A 16,946-nucleotide genomic window follows, 5' to 3' on the forward strand; every position below is an offset into this window, starting at 1 on the left:
TACACTTAGGCGTTTTTGAGCATTTTAATTTTTAATATTATTATTTTTTTCGCTGCACCCATGACTTGCAGATGTTCCTGGGCCAAGGATCAAACCTGTGACACAGCAGTGACCCAAGCCATAGCAGTGGCAATGCCAGATCCTTAACCTACTGAGCCACCAGGAGACTCCCATTTATGAGCATCTCAGCAGCCACCAAGACTGCAGGAGGGTGGGTTTACCTGCTTAGTGAAGGGCATCTGGCAGGGAGGGGGCACCGACAGTGTTCATGACCTTGGGTGGTTCCGGAGGGGTCGGGCCTGGTGTTTGAAGAGGTAAAGAGGGACGTAAGGATGATGGGATTGATGTTGATGGCGTCTGACCTGGAATTCTCCATCCATCCCTCCAGCTCTCTTTTCCACCTTGCCCTGTGCCCCGGGGCCTGACCCCTGTGGTCGACACTGCCTGGGCTCCCTCCCCCTCTGACTGCCATGCGCCCCTGGGACTTGCTGGTGGGAGACTGCAGGGTGAAAGAAGAGGTCTAGGTCTTTAAAATCCCTTCCCCCTCCAGGCCACAGCAACACAGCCCCTGTCCAGCTGTGGCCTTTCCTATTGCTCTTGGCCAGGTCCCTAACAGCCGTCCACTGTCACTTGATGGTTCTCTTAACCCTTCCCAGGCTTCTGTGACAAGTCCCCACACCTAACCCTCTTGATTGATTCCTTGGTCCCATCAGTTAAGAGAAGAGAGGTTATCAGACCTGGTCTCTTAGGGCCAGTGCTTCTCAAACTTGACCATGCACACCCATCATCTGGGCATCTTGTCAAATGCAGAGTCTGGATCAGCAGGTTTGGAGTGGGACCTGAGAGTCTGCATTTCTTTTCATTTTTCTTTCCTTTTCTTTTTTTTTTTTTTTTTTTGGCCTCATGTGCGGCATGTGGAAGTTCCTGGCCAGCGATTGAACCGAGCTACAAGGGTGCTGCAGTGACACCACCAGATCCTTAACCCCCGCTGTGCCACAAGGGAACTCCAGATTCTGCATTTCTAACAAGCTCCTAAGTGGCGACTATGCTCTTGGCCTGGAAACCACATTGAGTAGCAAATTCCTGCGCTTTTTGTTGTAGTGAGAGGCATGGTCTCTGGTTGGGTGAGAAAGGTGGAAGGAGAAAAGAGGAGGCAGGAGCTCTGCAGATCCTCCCAAATCCTGCAGGAGGTAACATGCCGAGATTTAGGCTCAGGAAGGGCAGGCTTAGATACAGCAAGTGTTGACATTATTTACTAGAGAATTCTTAAAAACCAAAACAAAACACCGTTATGTAACCCAGATACAAAATACACTAAGTGGAGTTCCTGTCATGGCTCAGTGGAAATGAATCTGACTAGCAACCATGAGGACACAGGTTCGATCCCTGGCCTTGCTCAGTGGGTTAAGGATTCGGGGTTACCATGAGCTGTGGTGTAGGTCGCAGATGTGGCTCGGATCCCAAGTGCTGTGGCTGTGGTGTAGGCAGGCAGCTGTAGCTCCTATTTGACCCCTAGCCTGGACTCTCCATATGCTGCAGTTGCCGCCCTAAAAAGACAAAATAAATTTTAAAATAAAATACACCAAGTAACTGTTTGGGGAAATAATTATTTATTTTAAATATCTCAGAAGCTTTGTGTTAATGAATCACCCCTCCCCCCCACACACACATTTTCACGAGCATTAAACATTTACCATCCTAAAAAAACACGTGACATACAATTTAGGTTTACAGTGTTTTAGTCGTTCCCTTTCTATATGTGTTTTTTAGATCCTATAACGTTAATTTAGATGACACCAAACCAATAAAAACTTAAGAATGATGTGTTGGGTTTATTTTTCATTTCTACCAAATAATACATTTACGTTAATTAATGTGTCTAATAAACTTAATACACTTGTATTAATCTTACCTGGTTTTGAGTTGATATTAAGTCAATAGTCCTGGGATATTACATGTTGAGATGGAGGTTATTTTATTTCAGCCATGCCTGAGGCATGCAGAATTTCCCAGGCCAAGGATCAAACCCATGCTGTGGCAGTGGCAACACTAGATCCTTAACCTCCTGAGCCACCAGGGAACTCTGAGATGGAGGTTATTTTATATAGTTAAAAATAGAAAAGTTATTTGTACTAGATTGGAAAAGTATCTAGTTATAAATATATACAACCTCTGGCTTTTGTATTTTGCTTTGGCTACGCATAGAAAGCATTGTGTTCCTATTGTTCTAGATTTCATCAGACACATAAGTATTCCATTTCGTACCTTCAGGCCTTCATTTAGTCAGGAATGATGCTAGACTGCCTTTGTAGCTACTTAGCTTATTATTTTTCCAAAGCTTGCACGAGAAAGACGTGGCAGGGTACAAAACATGTGAGAATACTCATTTTCTTTAGGTAACGCACCCCTAACAATTTTTCGCTTATAAATTGGGATTTTTCTCACACTACACAAGAACACTTAGACTCATAGTGTCTCAAAATAAATGTGTTGTCTTCATCACTTCTTTTTTCTTCTTACAGCTGCACCTTTGGCACTGGAAGTTCCTAGGTTCTGGGTCAAACTGGAGTTTTAGGCAGCTACAGGCCTAAACCACAGCCACAGCAACTCCAGATCCAAGCCACATCTGCAGCCTCCACCACAGCTTGTGGCATAGCTGGATTCTTAACCCCCTGAGTGAGGCCAGGGATTGAACTTCATCCTCACGGAGAATATGTTAGGTTCTTAACCTGCTAAGCCACAATGGGACCTCTGCTTTCACCACTTTTTACCAAATAGAAAGCTTTCTAAGCAAGCGATTCATATTAGAAAAATATCATATGTTTGGTTTCTGTGCCAATACAAAGGAGACCATTGGAGATGGTGTTTCAGCCGCCTCTAATGTTACCTCAGGGGCACAGCAGTAGCCTGACTTCCCTGCAAGACAGACCTCAGGGCTGGGCCTCAGGAGCCTTAGCTGCCTTTAAAGCTCAGCATGTATGTTCTCATAAACCAGGGGTTCTCAATCTTGAGTGAGTATCAGAGTCACCCAGAGGGCTACTTTAAACCCCAGCTAGCTGGGCCCCACCCCCAGGGTGGGTACTTTGTCTGGGGTGGGTACCAGAGAACTCGCATCTCTGGCAAGTTCCTAGATGATGTTGATGCTGCTGGTCCGAGGACCACGCTTTGAGAACCACTGTCATAAACAAGACGGACTGAGCCATCACAAGATGACGGAGATAACATGAGCTGGCTTCTCAGCAGCTAGGGTGTGTCCATCCTGCACTCAGGCTGTTTGTCCAGAGCTCACAGTTGTCACAGCAGCATCAAGTACAGAGCATCTCAGGTCATTTCATATTCCTTTTAATTCCTCTGCTTCTCCCTCAAGTGGGTATCCATGCTTGAGATCCTTCCTAGTCCTGGGCCCTCTTAAAACATTTTTTCCCTCCTAGGTCATTCAGTCTTCCTGGCATTCAGAGAAATGGTTAATCCTCAGAGAGGAAACCAAGGGCTGAGTTTTGTTAGTCCTGGCCAAAACTCTAAGACATGCCTAGGCATAGACTGGTCAAGGACAAGCAGGCCATAGCTGCTGAGAGGAAACGGTGCTAAAGCTAACCTTGTTTTTTTAAAAGAAACGATCGGCTGTTCCCCAGATTAGAGGGAACAGGGTGAGTGTGGGTCCCACCACTGCTCCCATCCCCTCCCCCAACCAAATGTCAGCCATTCATTCCTTCCAGTTTCAACAAACAAAGAGATCTCAAGGCTGTAGCCTGTGCCCTGGTTCTTGGCTCATTTGCCCTCAGCAACATCTCCACATTACAAGGAAATAACCCATTACTCTTCCATAGACTGCTCTCAACAATTAAATATCTCTGTCCTAAAGAACACTGCTTTCAAACGCTGTGCCTTGAAATAGGCTATGATGCCTATTTCAAAAATTTCAGGTAGCAGAGACCATTGTTTTCATTCTTAAAAAAAGAAGACATGGAGTTCCCTGGTGGTATATCAGGATAAGGATCCAGGGTTGTCCAGTTGTGGCTTGGGTTATGGCTGTGGCGGGGGTTCTATCCCTGGCCCAGGCATTTCTGCATGCTGCAGGCAAGACAGAAAGAAAAAAGACAATCGTATGATGAAGAGGGGAGTTTTGACTGCACGCCAGAAGCAGAGCCGAAGCACAGGTCTGGGATTTGGTGCAACAGGTTCCAGGGCAGATGGTTAGGAAGATGCTCCTGTTCAGGATCTGCCAAAGCCTCCCTGCCCTGCCCGATGTGACACTTCTCAGCCTATAAAACAAAGACCTGAGAAAAAGAAGATGAGCCCGACTCCACTTGTTTCCTGCTATAGTGAGTGACCAGTGTTGATAAACACTGCGCCATGTCACAGTTCCTGTTACTGCCCAGGGGCTGCGGGGGAGCCCACCCAAGTTGGCTAGACCTTCTCCATCTCAATCTGTTGGTGGTAGTGTCGCCGCTGGCCAGCATTCAGCTTGTACACAGAGCTCTTGTGCTGGCACTTGCGGTAGCCCCACACTGCCCCCACGCCCGCCAGGAACAGCAGCAGGCACAGGACCGTGACAATGGTGGCAATGATGGGGCCTCTGCTGAGGCCAGGACACTTATCCCCTGCACAGGGCTCCAAGGTTGGAAAAAGCTCCTCACTTGCTCCTGGGCCCGGTGCACCTTCCTGTCCCAAGAAGTCCTCAGACAGCAGGTATGGGAAGGTATCCTTGACCTCAGGGGCGGCAGTTTCCATGGGAGTCTGGCTGGCCGCCGTTGCAGTTGAAGGGATGTGGTTGGGCGTTTTCTGCACAGCGGTGGTTCCTGTCTCCAGGGTGGAGCTGGGGAGTTCATTGGCTAGGGTGGACATGGGAGACTTCTCCGTGGTGTCTCTCCAAGGAATAGTTGATGAGTATCTAGTCAAGTCACCATCCCCTTCGCTGGGACCCTCGGTGTCAGACACATTCACGGGTCTGAGAACCAAAGCTTCTACATCTAGTGTTTGAGATGGAAGACCTGAACCGTGGGTTATGTCCTCAGCTGGTGGGAGGGTAGTACTCATGGGCTCCTTAACGTCCACAAGAATGAGCGGACTGGTTTTAACTAGGATGCTTTCTTCCAGCCCGACGGATCCATCCCCCTTGTCCTCCTCTTCCTCCTCTTCAGCCTCTGGCTTCCTCCAGGTGCCATCAGTCACAGGGTAGCCATCTAACCAGGACTCATCGCTCCTGCTCACCACGGCACCAACTGCCTTGCTGTCATTCCTGCCCACAAAAGGCCGTGAGGGACCACCTCTGCTGCTGTAGGTGGCCCTGGTTTCAGGCTCCCCTGGGGCCAAGGTTGTACCACTCTGGTGGTCTCCAGCAGGAAACTGCTCTTTAGTGTCATCATCCATCTCCTTTTCCAACGCAGGCTTGTGGAAGGTCTCAGCAGGAAACCAGAACAAGTACTTCTGATTTCGTCGGGACCCTGGCAGGTCCGTGGGGGCACTGCTCCCAGTGCTGGGCAAGCCTGTGGTCGGCACAAAGGCCGTATCGAGGGCTATGTCTTCTCTGCCCACAGAACCGGAGACCAGACGGTCCTGTTTTGGAGCCTCCTCAGAGGCGTCTCCTGGACCCCCGTCCTCCTCCACCTCTGTCCGGGAATCCTCCATGAGCTCTCTGAAGGACACGGATCTGTCATCAGGAAAATTATCTTCATAGTCAATATGTGCCTCAGCCTCATCTGGAAGGAAAGAGGGAAATGCCACCCTAGGTCTGAGGTCACAGAGCTAGCATGGAACACTGAAAGGGGAACCAAACGCACAAGGACTGGAACAAATGAAATAACACTGTTATTCTCGGATGCTATATCACAGATAATCCCAAAGAACCTACAAACTGTTACAATTAGCAGGTGAGTTTATCAAGGACAGGGGGTCCACAGTCAACATAAAACATCAACTGTATTTCTATATACAAACAATAAACAGAAAACAAAAATTTTAAAAGATGCCATTTGCCAGAGCATAAAACACCCCAAAACTCCCAGGAATAAATCTAACAAAAGATGTGTAAGATTTCTACATGGAATGGTACAAAGTATTGCTGAGCAAAATTAAAGCCTTAAGTAATGAAGGCTATTCCATGTTTGTATAACAGAAGGCTCAAAATTGTTAAATTGTCAACTCCGCCCAAACTGATCTACATAGATTTAATACAATCCTAATAAAAATCTCAGGCATTGATTAGCTGATGGTAGAGTTTACAAAAATCAAAGGGCCAAGAATAGACAAGGTAATCTTGAAAAAGAAGAGAAAGCTGGCGCATGTACCCTACAAGATTTTAAGATTTACTGTAAAACTGGAGTACTTTTTTTTTTTTTTCCTTTTTTAGGGACACACCTGCGGCATTTGGAAGGTCCCAGGCTAGGAGCTTAATCAGAGCTACAGCTGCCGGCCTATACCACAGCCACAGCAATACGGGATTTGAGCTACGTCTGTGACCTATGCTGCAGCTCACAGCCAGATCCTTAACTCACTGAGCGAGGCCAGGGATTGAACCCGTGTCCTCGTGGATACTAGTCAGGTTCTTAACACACTGAGCCACGAAGGGAACTCCCAAACGGGAGTACTTTTTAAGACTGCTTGTGTTGAAATGGAATAGGACCCTATAATCTCCTCCCCACCCCCACCACAGTTGCTGGACTCCCAAATAAGTTAAACTTTCCTTTTGGCCAACTTTGCCCCTTTATTGGCTTCTAAGCAATAGCAGCTGGCCCCACTTTAGCTAAGTTTTTGGTGCTCAGCTGAGGCTGCACTCTCATGAGATCTGGCTCCCTGGATTTTCCAAGTAGAACCGCTGCCATGATAGCACCCGGCTGACCGCCATGAGCCTGCTGCTGCCTGGCTGCTGGCTCCAGATGGAGGTCTGGGGGGAAGTTCCTCACAACTGCTGAAGCCATTTGTTTTGGGAACCCTCCCTGTTTCTCTCCTGCTTGGCACTGGCTGCTCAACTTCCACTTTCCCTTGGTGGAATGGAAAGATGCGTCTGGACCAGCTGACGAGCCTCAAACCCAGTAAGTCCTGCGGTGTGCACTTCAAAACTTCTCTTTTGAGCAGGAAGTGCTATTTGGGCATTTTGCCAATTGGTTCTGATGTGTGTCTGTGGTGATGGACAGTGCATGTTGAGGAGTGTTTGTTTGGGTCTCCATATTGGTCATCTTCTCAGAATATTTGTGGCAGTTCTGTCTTTCTGATATTTGTCCTTCTATGTCTGACTTACTTCCTTTAACCTCTAGGTCCATTCATATGGCTACAAGTAGTATTATTTTGTTCTTTTTTTATGGATAATATCCCATTGTATATATGTACCATATCTTCTATATTGATTCATCTGTTGGCGAACATTTAGGTTGTTTCCATGTCTTGGCTACTGTGAACAGCGCTGTAATGAACAGAGGGGTACATTTATTTTTTTAAATTAGTTTTATCCAGATATATGCCCAGGAGTGGGATTGCTGGATCATATGGTAACTCTGTCTTTAGTTTTCTGAGGAATCTCTACACTATTTTCCATAGTGGCTGCACCAACTTACTTTCCCACCAGGACTGTAGGAGGGTTCCCTTTTCTCCACACTCTCTCTGGCATTTGTTATTTGTAAACTTTTTAATGATGGCCATTCTGACCAGTGTGAGATGCTACCTCATTGCAGTTTTTTTTTTTTGGTCTTTTTGCTATTTCTTTGGGCCGCTCCCGCGGCATATGGAGGTTCCCAGGCTAGGGGTTGAATTGGAGCTGGAGCCACCAGCCTACGCCAGAGCCACAGCAACGCGGGATCCGAGCCGCAGTCTGCGACCTACACCACAGCTCACGGCAACGCCGGATCATTAACCCACTGAGCAAGGGCAGGGACCGAACCTGCAACCTCATGGTTCCTAGTCGGATTCGTTAACCACTGCGCTACGACAGGAACTCCTCATTGCAGTTTTGATTTGCATTTCTCTAATAATTAGTCGGTCTCTAATGATTAGTGGTGTTGAACATATTTTCACCTTTTTTTTTTTTTGCCATCTGTCAGTCTTTGGAGAAATGTCTCTCTAGATCTTCCTCCCCTTTTTTGATTGGGTTGTTTGAACCACATTGCTTTATTACAGTAGTCTGGAACTGAACCTGCAATATCTCTGAGATGTGCCTATAAACTGGCATACCCATTTCTAAAACTGGTTAGCCATTAATTTTTTTCTTTAAAAAAACCTTTTTTTATTATAGGCGATTTACAATGTTCTGTCATTGTAAAGTGACACTTTACAATGTGTCACTTTACTTTACAGCAAAGTGACCCAGCCATACATTTATATACATTTTTTCACATTATCCTCCATCATGTTCCATCTACAACATTCAACATTCTTAACATTCAACATTTTCTATCTAAGCGAAGAGTTAATAGCTAACTCCCTCTATATTTGAATCATCTCATCTGAGCATCACAATACCCTCTGAAATAGGTATTATTACTCCCATTTTATAAAGGAGAAGAATGAGGCTTAGCTGTTTAATTTACAAAGCCACAAGGATAGTAACTGATGGCACCCAGATTGAAGCCAAGTTATCTGACTTTTTTGTTTGTTTGTTTGTTTGTTTTTTAGGGCCACACCTACAGCATATGGAAGTTCCAAGGCTAGGGGGAATTGGAGATACAGCTGCCAGCCTATGCCACAGCTACAGTAACACCAGATCCAAGCTGCCCCTGTGACCTATGCTGCAGCTTGCAGCAATGCCAGATCCTTAACCCACTGAGCGAGGCCAAGGACTGAACCCACATCCTCATGGATATTATGAGTTCCATGGATACTATGGGTTCTTAACCCATTGAGCCACAATAGGAACTCCAAGTCAAGTTACCTGATGTTTAGTTTTCTTATATTCTGTTTGTCTTCCTCTTTTTCCTAGTCCATGGATTCTTTTTAAATTACTCAGTGAATTTTAATACCCTTATAGTTGAACAATGGTCATCACAACCCACTTTTTTTTTTTTTTTTTTGGTCATTTTGCTATTTCTTGGGCCGCTCCTGCGGCATATGGAGGTTCCCAGGCTAGGGGTCCAATCGGAGCTGTAGCTGCCAGCCTACGCCAGAGCCACAGCAACGTGGGATCTGAGCTGCGTCTGCAACCTACACCACAGCTCACGGCAACGCTGGATCGTTAACCCACTGAGCAAGGGCAGGGACCAAACCCGCAACCTCATGGTTCCTAGTCGGATTCGTTAACCACTGCGCCACGACGGGAACTCCACAACCCACTTTTACAGCATTTCCATCCCACTAGTTAGGCATTATTTACTAAAGTTGAACTTATATAACCCCAGCACCTTAACTCCTAGGTACATACTTAAGAAAAATGCATGTAACATGTGCACCAAGAAACTTGCACAGGAATGTTCTTATAATCACGCCAAACTTGAAACAACAAATATTCATCAACAGTAGAATGGAGGAATTCCCTGGTGGCTCAGCAGGTTAAGAATTGACTTGCTACTGTGGTGCAGGTTCACTCCCTGGCTAGAGAACTTCCACATCAGGGCTATGGCCAAAAAACCCAAACAAACAGTAGAATGGAATACTCCATAGCAAAGGAAAAAAATGAACTACAGCTCCACAGAACAATACGGGTGTGTCTCAGACATCATGTTGGCAAAGGAAGCCCAACACAAGAAAACACACTCTGTGCTTCCACCGAAACAAAGTTCAAGCAGGGACAGTATAACCACAGTTTTAGATGTCTGGATAGTGGTTATTCTCAGGGAAGTGGTGACTGGAAGAGAACACTAGGAGTCTTTGGATTGCTAGTGATGTCCTGTTTCTTGACTTGGGTAATGATTATACGGGTGGATTTATGGTATGACAATTCATGGAGCTTCATAACCGTTAACTTTTTTTTTTTTATAACCGTTGACTTTTGAAACGTTCTGTATTTGTGCTATTCCTAAATAAAAATTAAACAAACAACCCTAAATACACACCATGTTCCAGGAAAAACTGACACAGAGTTTGACTCCTGAATGACAAGGTTAAAGAAAGAATTCAGCTGACATCCAGGCAGGAAGGACAAATCACGTGCAAGAACAAAAATTAAAGCAGGCTTGCCTACAATTTCTCCTCAGCATTCAAAGGCAAGAAGAGAAAACTATGGCTATAATCTTTGAGGGAAAAAAAAACATAATTCAACAACCTGATATTTTGTTAAGACATCAATTATAGAGATAGTAGGCATTCATTCTTCTTAAGACATTTGTACTTTGAATTATTTCAGGAATATGCTGTGTTACATAAACATTAAGCTGTAAACCAGTTGCTGCTGGAATCTCTGATTTTTTTTTTTACTTGAGTTTAGTATACTCATTATCTCTATATTTTCTTTCTTTTTTCTTTTTTTAAATTGAAATATAGTTGGTTTACAATGTTATGTTAGTTTCAGGTGTACAGCAAAATGATTTATATATATATAAAATATATTAATATATATATATTCTTTTTCGGGTTCTTTTCCCTTACAGATTATTATAGAATATTAGGTATAGTTCCCTGTGTTATACAGTAGGTTCTTGTTGGTTACCTATTTTATATATCTATTTATATATTTGTGATGAAAATAGTGGCCTAATAACAACTATGATAAATATTAGAAATGGGCTGTCATTGTAAAATGAAAGATATTTATGATAAGGGGGTCGGTTCAGAATACTTTAGAGACACGTCTCACCCTTTTATGTACAGAGGAAAATCAATCAAAACCTTGATGGTATTTGAGACATAAACCTTAAATGGTCTCATTTTGGAGTAATATTTTGTGGGAACTGTGGGGACAGCATCCATCTCTGTTTTTGGTGACCCTGCCCTGGGCACACCACCTGGCTCTCACTGTACAGCAACTCCAGCCCAGGAACTCTGAGAACAGGGACATATGCTGCCTTTGTCTTCCCAGCACTCAGAGGGGTACTTGGAATAGAGTAGACACTCTAGAAATGCTTGTTGAATGAATAAATGAGCACATGGAGAGGTGATAAGGGAGTGATGGAAGCCCATTGTGATCAATCTTGATTCACTCTAGAAATCCATTATCCAGGGCGCTATTTGATTTGTGACAGTAGCAAAGAATGGTAATGAACATCTTAGTCCCAGTACTGGGCATAATCAGTGTCGGCTAAATTGCTTCTCCCATGTAACCTACCCCATGAGCTTAAGTATTTCATGAAGTCAGAAGACACCTGGAATATAGACAGGACATCAGCCATCTTCTCCTCCCTGACCTCTCCCTGTGCAGGAAACACTGGCCCAGGGCCTCATGTTAGAGCTAGGGGTCTGGGAAAGGTCAGCCCACTCCTGCTGTGGTTGGCCTGCCTTGACCTGGACCCATTTGGTCAGTCTGAGCTCTGCGTATATGTCTGTCTGTCTGCAGCTTCTGGGCCTAGAGCATCCCTGGTCAGCAGCCCTGGGCCCCGAGCCAAGCTCTTCCTGGATGCTCAGGTTGGCAGGTCAAGGCCTGGCTTAGAAACAGTTTCTCACTCTGTCACAGTTTTGCCAAAACCTCAAACGAAGACAGGGACACCAACCGTTTACAAAGAGTCTACTCATGACAAAGTCTCCCAAGCCTGTTTTGCCCCTTCTGAGTAATGGGAAAGTTCGTTACTCACTGAATTTCAACCCCAAATTACATTCTGCGTCAAGATGGGGAAGCCCAGCCCTTTGCCTGTGGAGGTGCTATTTCTCTCACCTCTCTCTGCTTTCCTGAGTCCCTGTTCTCCTTAACTGTCAGCAGCTCCTCAGCCCTGCCCTCCCCCATGCTCTCCTGAAGCCTGGGCCAGCACAACGCTGGGCCCTCTGATTTAAACCAACGGGTGCAGGAAATGTAAACTTGATGGCTCTCTTGGCAAAAATCAGGTCATTCCTTGTGTGTTTTATAGTTAACCGTTACTTTTAGGAAAACAGAAGACTATAGATGGATAGAACTCAGGAATACAGGGGAAGGGTGGCTCAGGCACTGCCAGTCCTTTATCAGGGGCCAGAGTGCACAGGCTGGAGCCCAGAACCCTGGGCTCTCCCAGTGCTGCCACTTTACATCTTTTTCTTTTTCATGTTGTTGCATTTCTGGAAGCCCACACACGCCTTCTTTTTTCCCTCTGCTCTTGGCTACACAGCCTTTAAAAATAGTAATTTTAAAAAAGACAACCAGACAAGCCAGAAATAACCACGGGTTCAATGAACCTCTGAACAAATATGGCAATATTGACAAGGAACTTCTAAATTCAGTGCAGTCTCTGGCTTTTATTCTATGAAGGAAGTCTAGAAGATGAAGGGAAAAAAAAGAAATTGAAGTTAATATAAGAAAACAAAAGAAGGGTTTTAGAAATGGGAGAAAATAGCAAAGGAACTTAGGGAGGGAATAGCCAGTTTGCAAAGCAAGCCCTGAGCTCCCCTCATGCTGATAGAGGCCCCTGGAGAAGCACACACACCGCACAGATGTTGGAGTGAGATGTGTCTGGTTTTACATCTTGGCTCTGCTTCTCTCTGGCTGTCTGATGCAGCAGGTTACTGAACCTCTCTGGACCTCAGTTTTCCCATCTGCCAGTTGGAGCTGGTCATTTCTACTTTCAGACTTGTGAAGATGAAGAGTGATAAAGGGTGGAAAACTCCTCTTGGAGAAAGGAGCACAAAGAAACTTGAGGGAGATGGAAATGTTCTACATTTTGGTTCTGGTGGTGGTTTCATGGGTGTACACATCTGTGACAACTCAGAGACTCTTATATTTTAAATGGGGGAAGTTTATTGTATGCAAATTAAACCTCAATAGAGTTGTTAAAAAACAAAATGAGGAGTTCCTGTTGTGGATCAGCAGGAACGAACCCAACTAGTATCCATGAGGATGCGGGTCCATCCCTGGCCTCGCTCGGTGGGTTAAGGATCTGGTGTTGCCGTGAGCTGTGGTGTAGGATGCAGATGCGACTCTGATCCTGCATTGCTGAGGCTGTGGTGTAGGCCTGCAGCTGTAGCTCTGATTCAACCCCTAGCCTGGGAACTTCCATATGCCATGGGTGTGGCCCTAAAAAGACAAAAACAAAACAAAACAAAACCCAAAACAAAACAAAAACAACTCCTAGGATAGAGATGACCTGGAGCAGGTCTGGCACATTATGACAGCTCTTGGTGCCCACCTAGGGAATGGGTCTTGTTCCACAGCTATGATAGACCAGGGAAGGGGAAAAGAACAGCTGTCTACTTGTTGTTGGACTCAGAGGTAGTGGGACTGGTGCAGTGAGGTCAAAGGTCACTTACTTTCCTATAGTATAGACCAGAAAGCACATTTGGGGTGGAAAATCTTAAAGGCCTTTCGGAACCTGTCTTAGCAGGTCCCCTTTGTCAGGGCAAATTTTAAAGGAGAGATAAGGGGCAAATCACAGAGCAAGAATCTCTGTCTCTTTTGCCGGAGGGTCTGTCTTATGCTAAAACCTGCAGCCCAGGGCAGAGGCCACAGGACCACTGGGTGCTGAGTCAGGAGAGGGCAGAGGTGTGGCAGGCAATTAGAGGCCAGGACAGTGAGTAGCGAAATTGTCACTGTCCCCAGGGAACCACAAAAGAGACCCTCATGGCACCATGGTCATGTGTCCAGAACAGCCTCTTGGAGTGCTGGGAGGTCAGAGACTATTCCTAAGGGAACACATGGCTAGAGATGGATATGGTCTTAAAGATGATATGAGACTTGATATAATAAGAAGCCCAGGGGTTCCCACTGTGGCTCATCAAGTTAAGAACCCAACTTGTATCTAAGAGAACCCAGGTTTGATCCCTGGCCCTGCTCAGTGGGTTGAGGATCCAGCGTTGCTGTGAGCTGTGGTGTAGGTTGCAGACGTGGCTTGGATCTGGCATTGCTGTGGCTGTGGTGTAGGCTGACAGCTGCAGCTCTGATTCTACCCCTAGCCTTGGAACTTCTATACGCTGAGGGGGTGGCCCTAAAAAAAAAAAAAAAAAAAAAAAAAGAAGAAGAAGAGGAAGAAGAAGAAGCCCAAAGAAAACCAAACATAGCATGAGGGAAATCTGCTGCACATAACGTGTCAGAGGAGAAAAGCACCAGGATTTTTCTGTAATCAGAGCAACAACCAGCAATAGTTGGATATGGAGAACATTAGAGAGGTATGAGATTGCTGCCCCAGTGGGAATGGAAACCAAGACGATGTGTGGATTCAGATAGGAGAATGGAAAATGAAATAATCAGACCAAGATCTGGATTCTAGGAACCAAAGCTAGAGAAATACCAAAATGCAAAGGGGAGAAAATGGCAGTTAAAGAAGTCTGCATCCGTTCAGGTTTTTTTTTTTTTTTTTGTCTTTTTGCCATTTCTTGGGCTGCTCTCATGGCATATGGAGGTTCCCAGGCTAGGGGTCTAATCGGAGCTGTAGCTGCTGGCCTATGCCAGAGCCACAGCAACGCCAGATCCAAGCCTCGTCTGCAACCTACACCACAGCTCATGGCAATTCCAGATCCTTAACCCACTGAGCAAGGCCAGGGATTGAACCCGCCACCTCATGGTTCCTAGTTGGATTCGTTAACCACTGCACCACAACAGGAACTCCCGCATCCGTTCAGCTTGATGGTCAAGGCTAAATTCCCTGTGCTTAAGTGAAAGACCTCACCAGCACCACTGAAGGCTGGATCCTAATGTCAGGGTGAACACACAGCCCAGGTGGTGTGAGGCTGAGGCACCCTCCTGCATCAGCCACTCACTGACCTCCCAGCTGGATGCACCCCTGTGCCTTCATGCTTACTCACCATCACAAAGTTTAACTGTCACCACGCTCGTTCAGGCAGTCCCCCCCATTAATGGATTTATTTCGAAATCATTGCTCTGCTGAACTGATGCTTTAATAACCAACTAAGTTCTCTGTTGTGGGTGCTGTTGGTGCCATCCCCCTTTCCCAGGCCAAGGCATCCATCTCCCAGCTGCTGAGAGTGATGGCAGCCCAGGGTTCACAGCTTTCCCTCCTTTGGGGAACTGCCCTTGAAGGAATAGGAGCCTCACTTGGGGGATTACAAATTGCCTTGCCCTCTGTGCACAGCAGCCTGCAGCCCATGACAGACTGATGTGGAGGAACTCCAGCTGGTGCCCTTGCTTCCAAGTGGGGCCAAGCCTGGGGTGCAATTCATACTCACAGGCAAAGCAAGGATCCAGCTGAAGCCACATCCTTACTGCCTCCCTCACTAGCCTTTGCTCCTCAACAAGGCATGCATGTCTGAATAGGCTCTGCTCCTAGAGATCCCAATCCAAATCATCTAGCTATATTCAAGATGCCCAAACAATGACAAATCTGAGCAAAACACTCTTCAGAGTAGCCCTGAGTCCCTAAGCCCCAATTCATCTGAGCTCCAAGTTCTTTTAAGCCTTGACCTCCAAGGTACCCAAGCCTGAGGCTCTCTGGGCCTGAAGAGGTCATGAGGGGAATAAGGGGCAGGGACTCTATCACGACCTCAGCAGAGGAACTCCTGGGGCAGGTTCTACCAGAGCACTTTGAGTGGGTTCCAGCAGCTCACAGGAAACATAAGGAAAACTCTGAGGTGGGGACAGCGGGGGGAGCCTTGACGGCCACATGATGTGGAGGGAGGGTCAGTAGCTGAGCCCAGAGCAGAGGTGACAAGTGCTCCCTGGAGAGGTGAGACAGCTGGGGACACCAGTCTGGAATGCCTGGGAGCCACATGTTAGGAAGTCACCAGCAGCTTGCCCACCAGGTCTCCATCAAGTCTAAAGCCACTTGGGCCACACCTCGCTGGAGGGACCAGCTTCTGTCTCCAGAATCTGAGATGCCTGCTGGCAGAGACAAATTTCTTACCCAAGTTCTAGACAGCTGAAGTCACAGACTGCCTTGGATTATCTGTTGTAAAGGAGCTGGAGTCAATAATACATGAGGAAGCCAGGAGCCAGCACCTCACAAATCCCTTCAGTGAGGGGGCCTGACACCCTCTGGGGTCAGCATGAGAGGAGAGGGGAAAGAAGGAGCCTTCGCTGAGCTCTGTCCTCATCACAGGTCCTGTTCTGAGTGATGTGTTCCCCATCTTGGAACAAGCATGCAGACAAAATAAAATAAGGCCACCATCTCTCTGGCCCCCTGATCCTCCTTCATCTCTACTCTTTGTCCCTCCTCTGCCTGCCCACCACCCCATCCCCATCCTCTGGGTGAACAGCAGCAATTGTCTGCTCTTGGCTCTGTTCCTCACTCCAGCTCACTCCTGTGCTCATTGCATGTGGCCCAGGTGCAGCTCACGTCCGAGATACACACTGAAAACTCAAAGCTGCCAGAAACTGCTTAGATTGTGAAACCAATGCACACTTTCTAGCTTCCATTTACTGGATCTAGAGTAAATCCAGCCTTTGAGCTCACGGAGCACTTCTTCCACCTGGAAACACACATTTTCTTTCACATTTCACCTTCTGTGATACCTTGTTTGCAAGCTTTCCCTTCTACCCCGACATCTACTGCTTTTCTGTCTCTTCCAAGGCACCCGGATTACTAGTTTCCTTTAGGGCTGGGGCGGTAATCACAGTACCTCGGACCCTGCCAAATGAAGGGAGTGAGTGAGAGTGAGTGAATGAATGAATGGCCAACCAGCTGTACAAGGAGGGTTGTTGTCCCAACCCAGCTGGGTCCATCTCCAAAACCCTTGTTTGGCCCACTCTTTCAGGATGCCTTTTCTCCAATTTGAAGCAGTTCCTTAATCAAAAAAAGTTGATCTTCACTGGAAAAATAAATGTAGAGTGGAGTAAAAAATAAATGCAAAGTGGATGATATTCTTGTAAAACACACACACACACACACACACACGCGTGCGTGCACTTCTTATAATGACACAGACACTTTGAATGTTAAATCTACAGAGTAATGAAAATTGTAACAGTCTGTATTTTCAGCCAACTGTAGAAACCCAAATTCCTGCCCAGCAGCTGA

The 16,946-nt window shown here is 46.3% G+C and overlaps 1 protein-coding gene across 1 annotated transcript in view; it reads right to left on the reverse strand.

Moving 5' to 3' along the window:
- Positions 1–2,703: 2,703 nt before the first annotated feature.
- Positions 2,704–16,946, reverse strand: part of SUSD5 (sushi domain containing 5) — a 45,332-nt gene continuing 31,089 nt past the window's right edge. Inside the window, exon 5 of the mRNA XM_047769565.1 lies at positions 2,704–5,699. Within this exon, the coding sequence (XP_047625521.1) occupies positions 4,408–5,699 (1,292 nt within the window). The 3' untranslated portion in view covers positions 2,704–4,407. The remainder of the gene's footprint in view (positions 5,700–16,946) is intronic.

Source organism: Phacochoerus africanus, chromosome 1, assembly GCF_016906955.1.
Source record: "Phacochoerus africanus isolate WHEZ1 chromosome 1, ROS_Pafr_v1, whole genome shotgun sequence".
Lineage (NCBI taxonomy): Eukaryota > Metazoa > Chordata > Mammalia > Artiodactyla > Suidae > Phacochoerus > Phacochoerus africanus.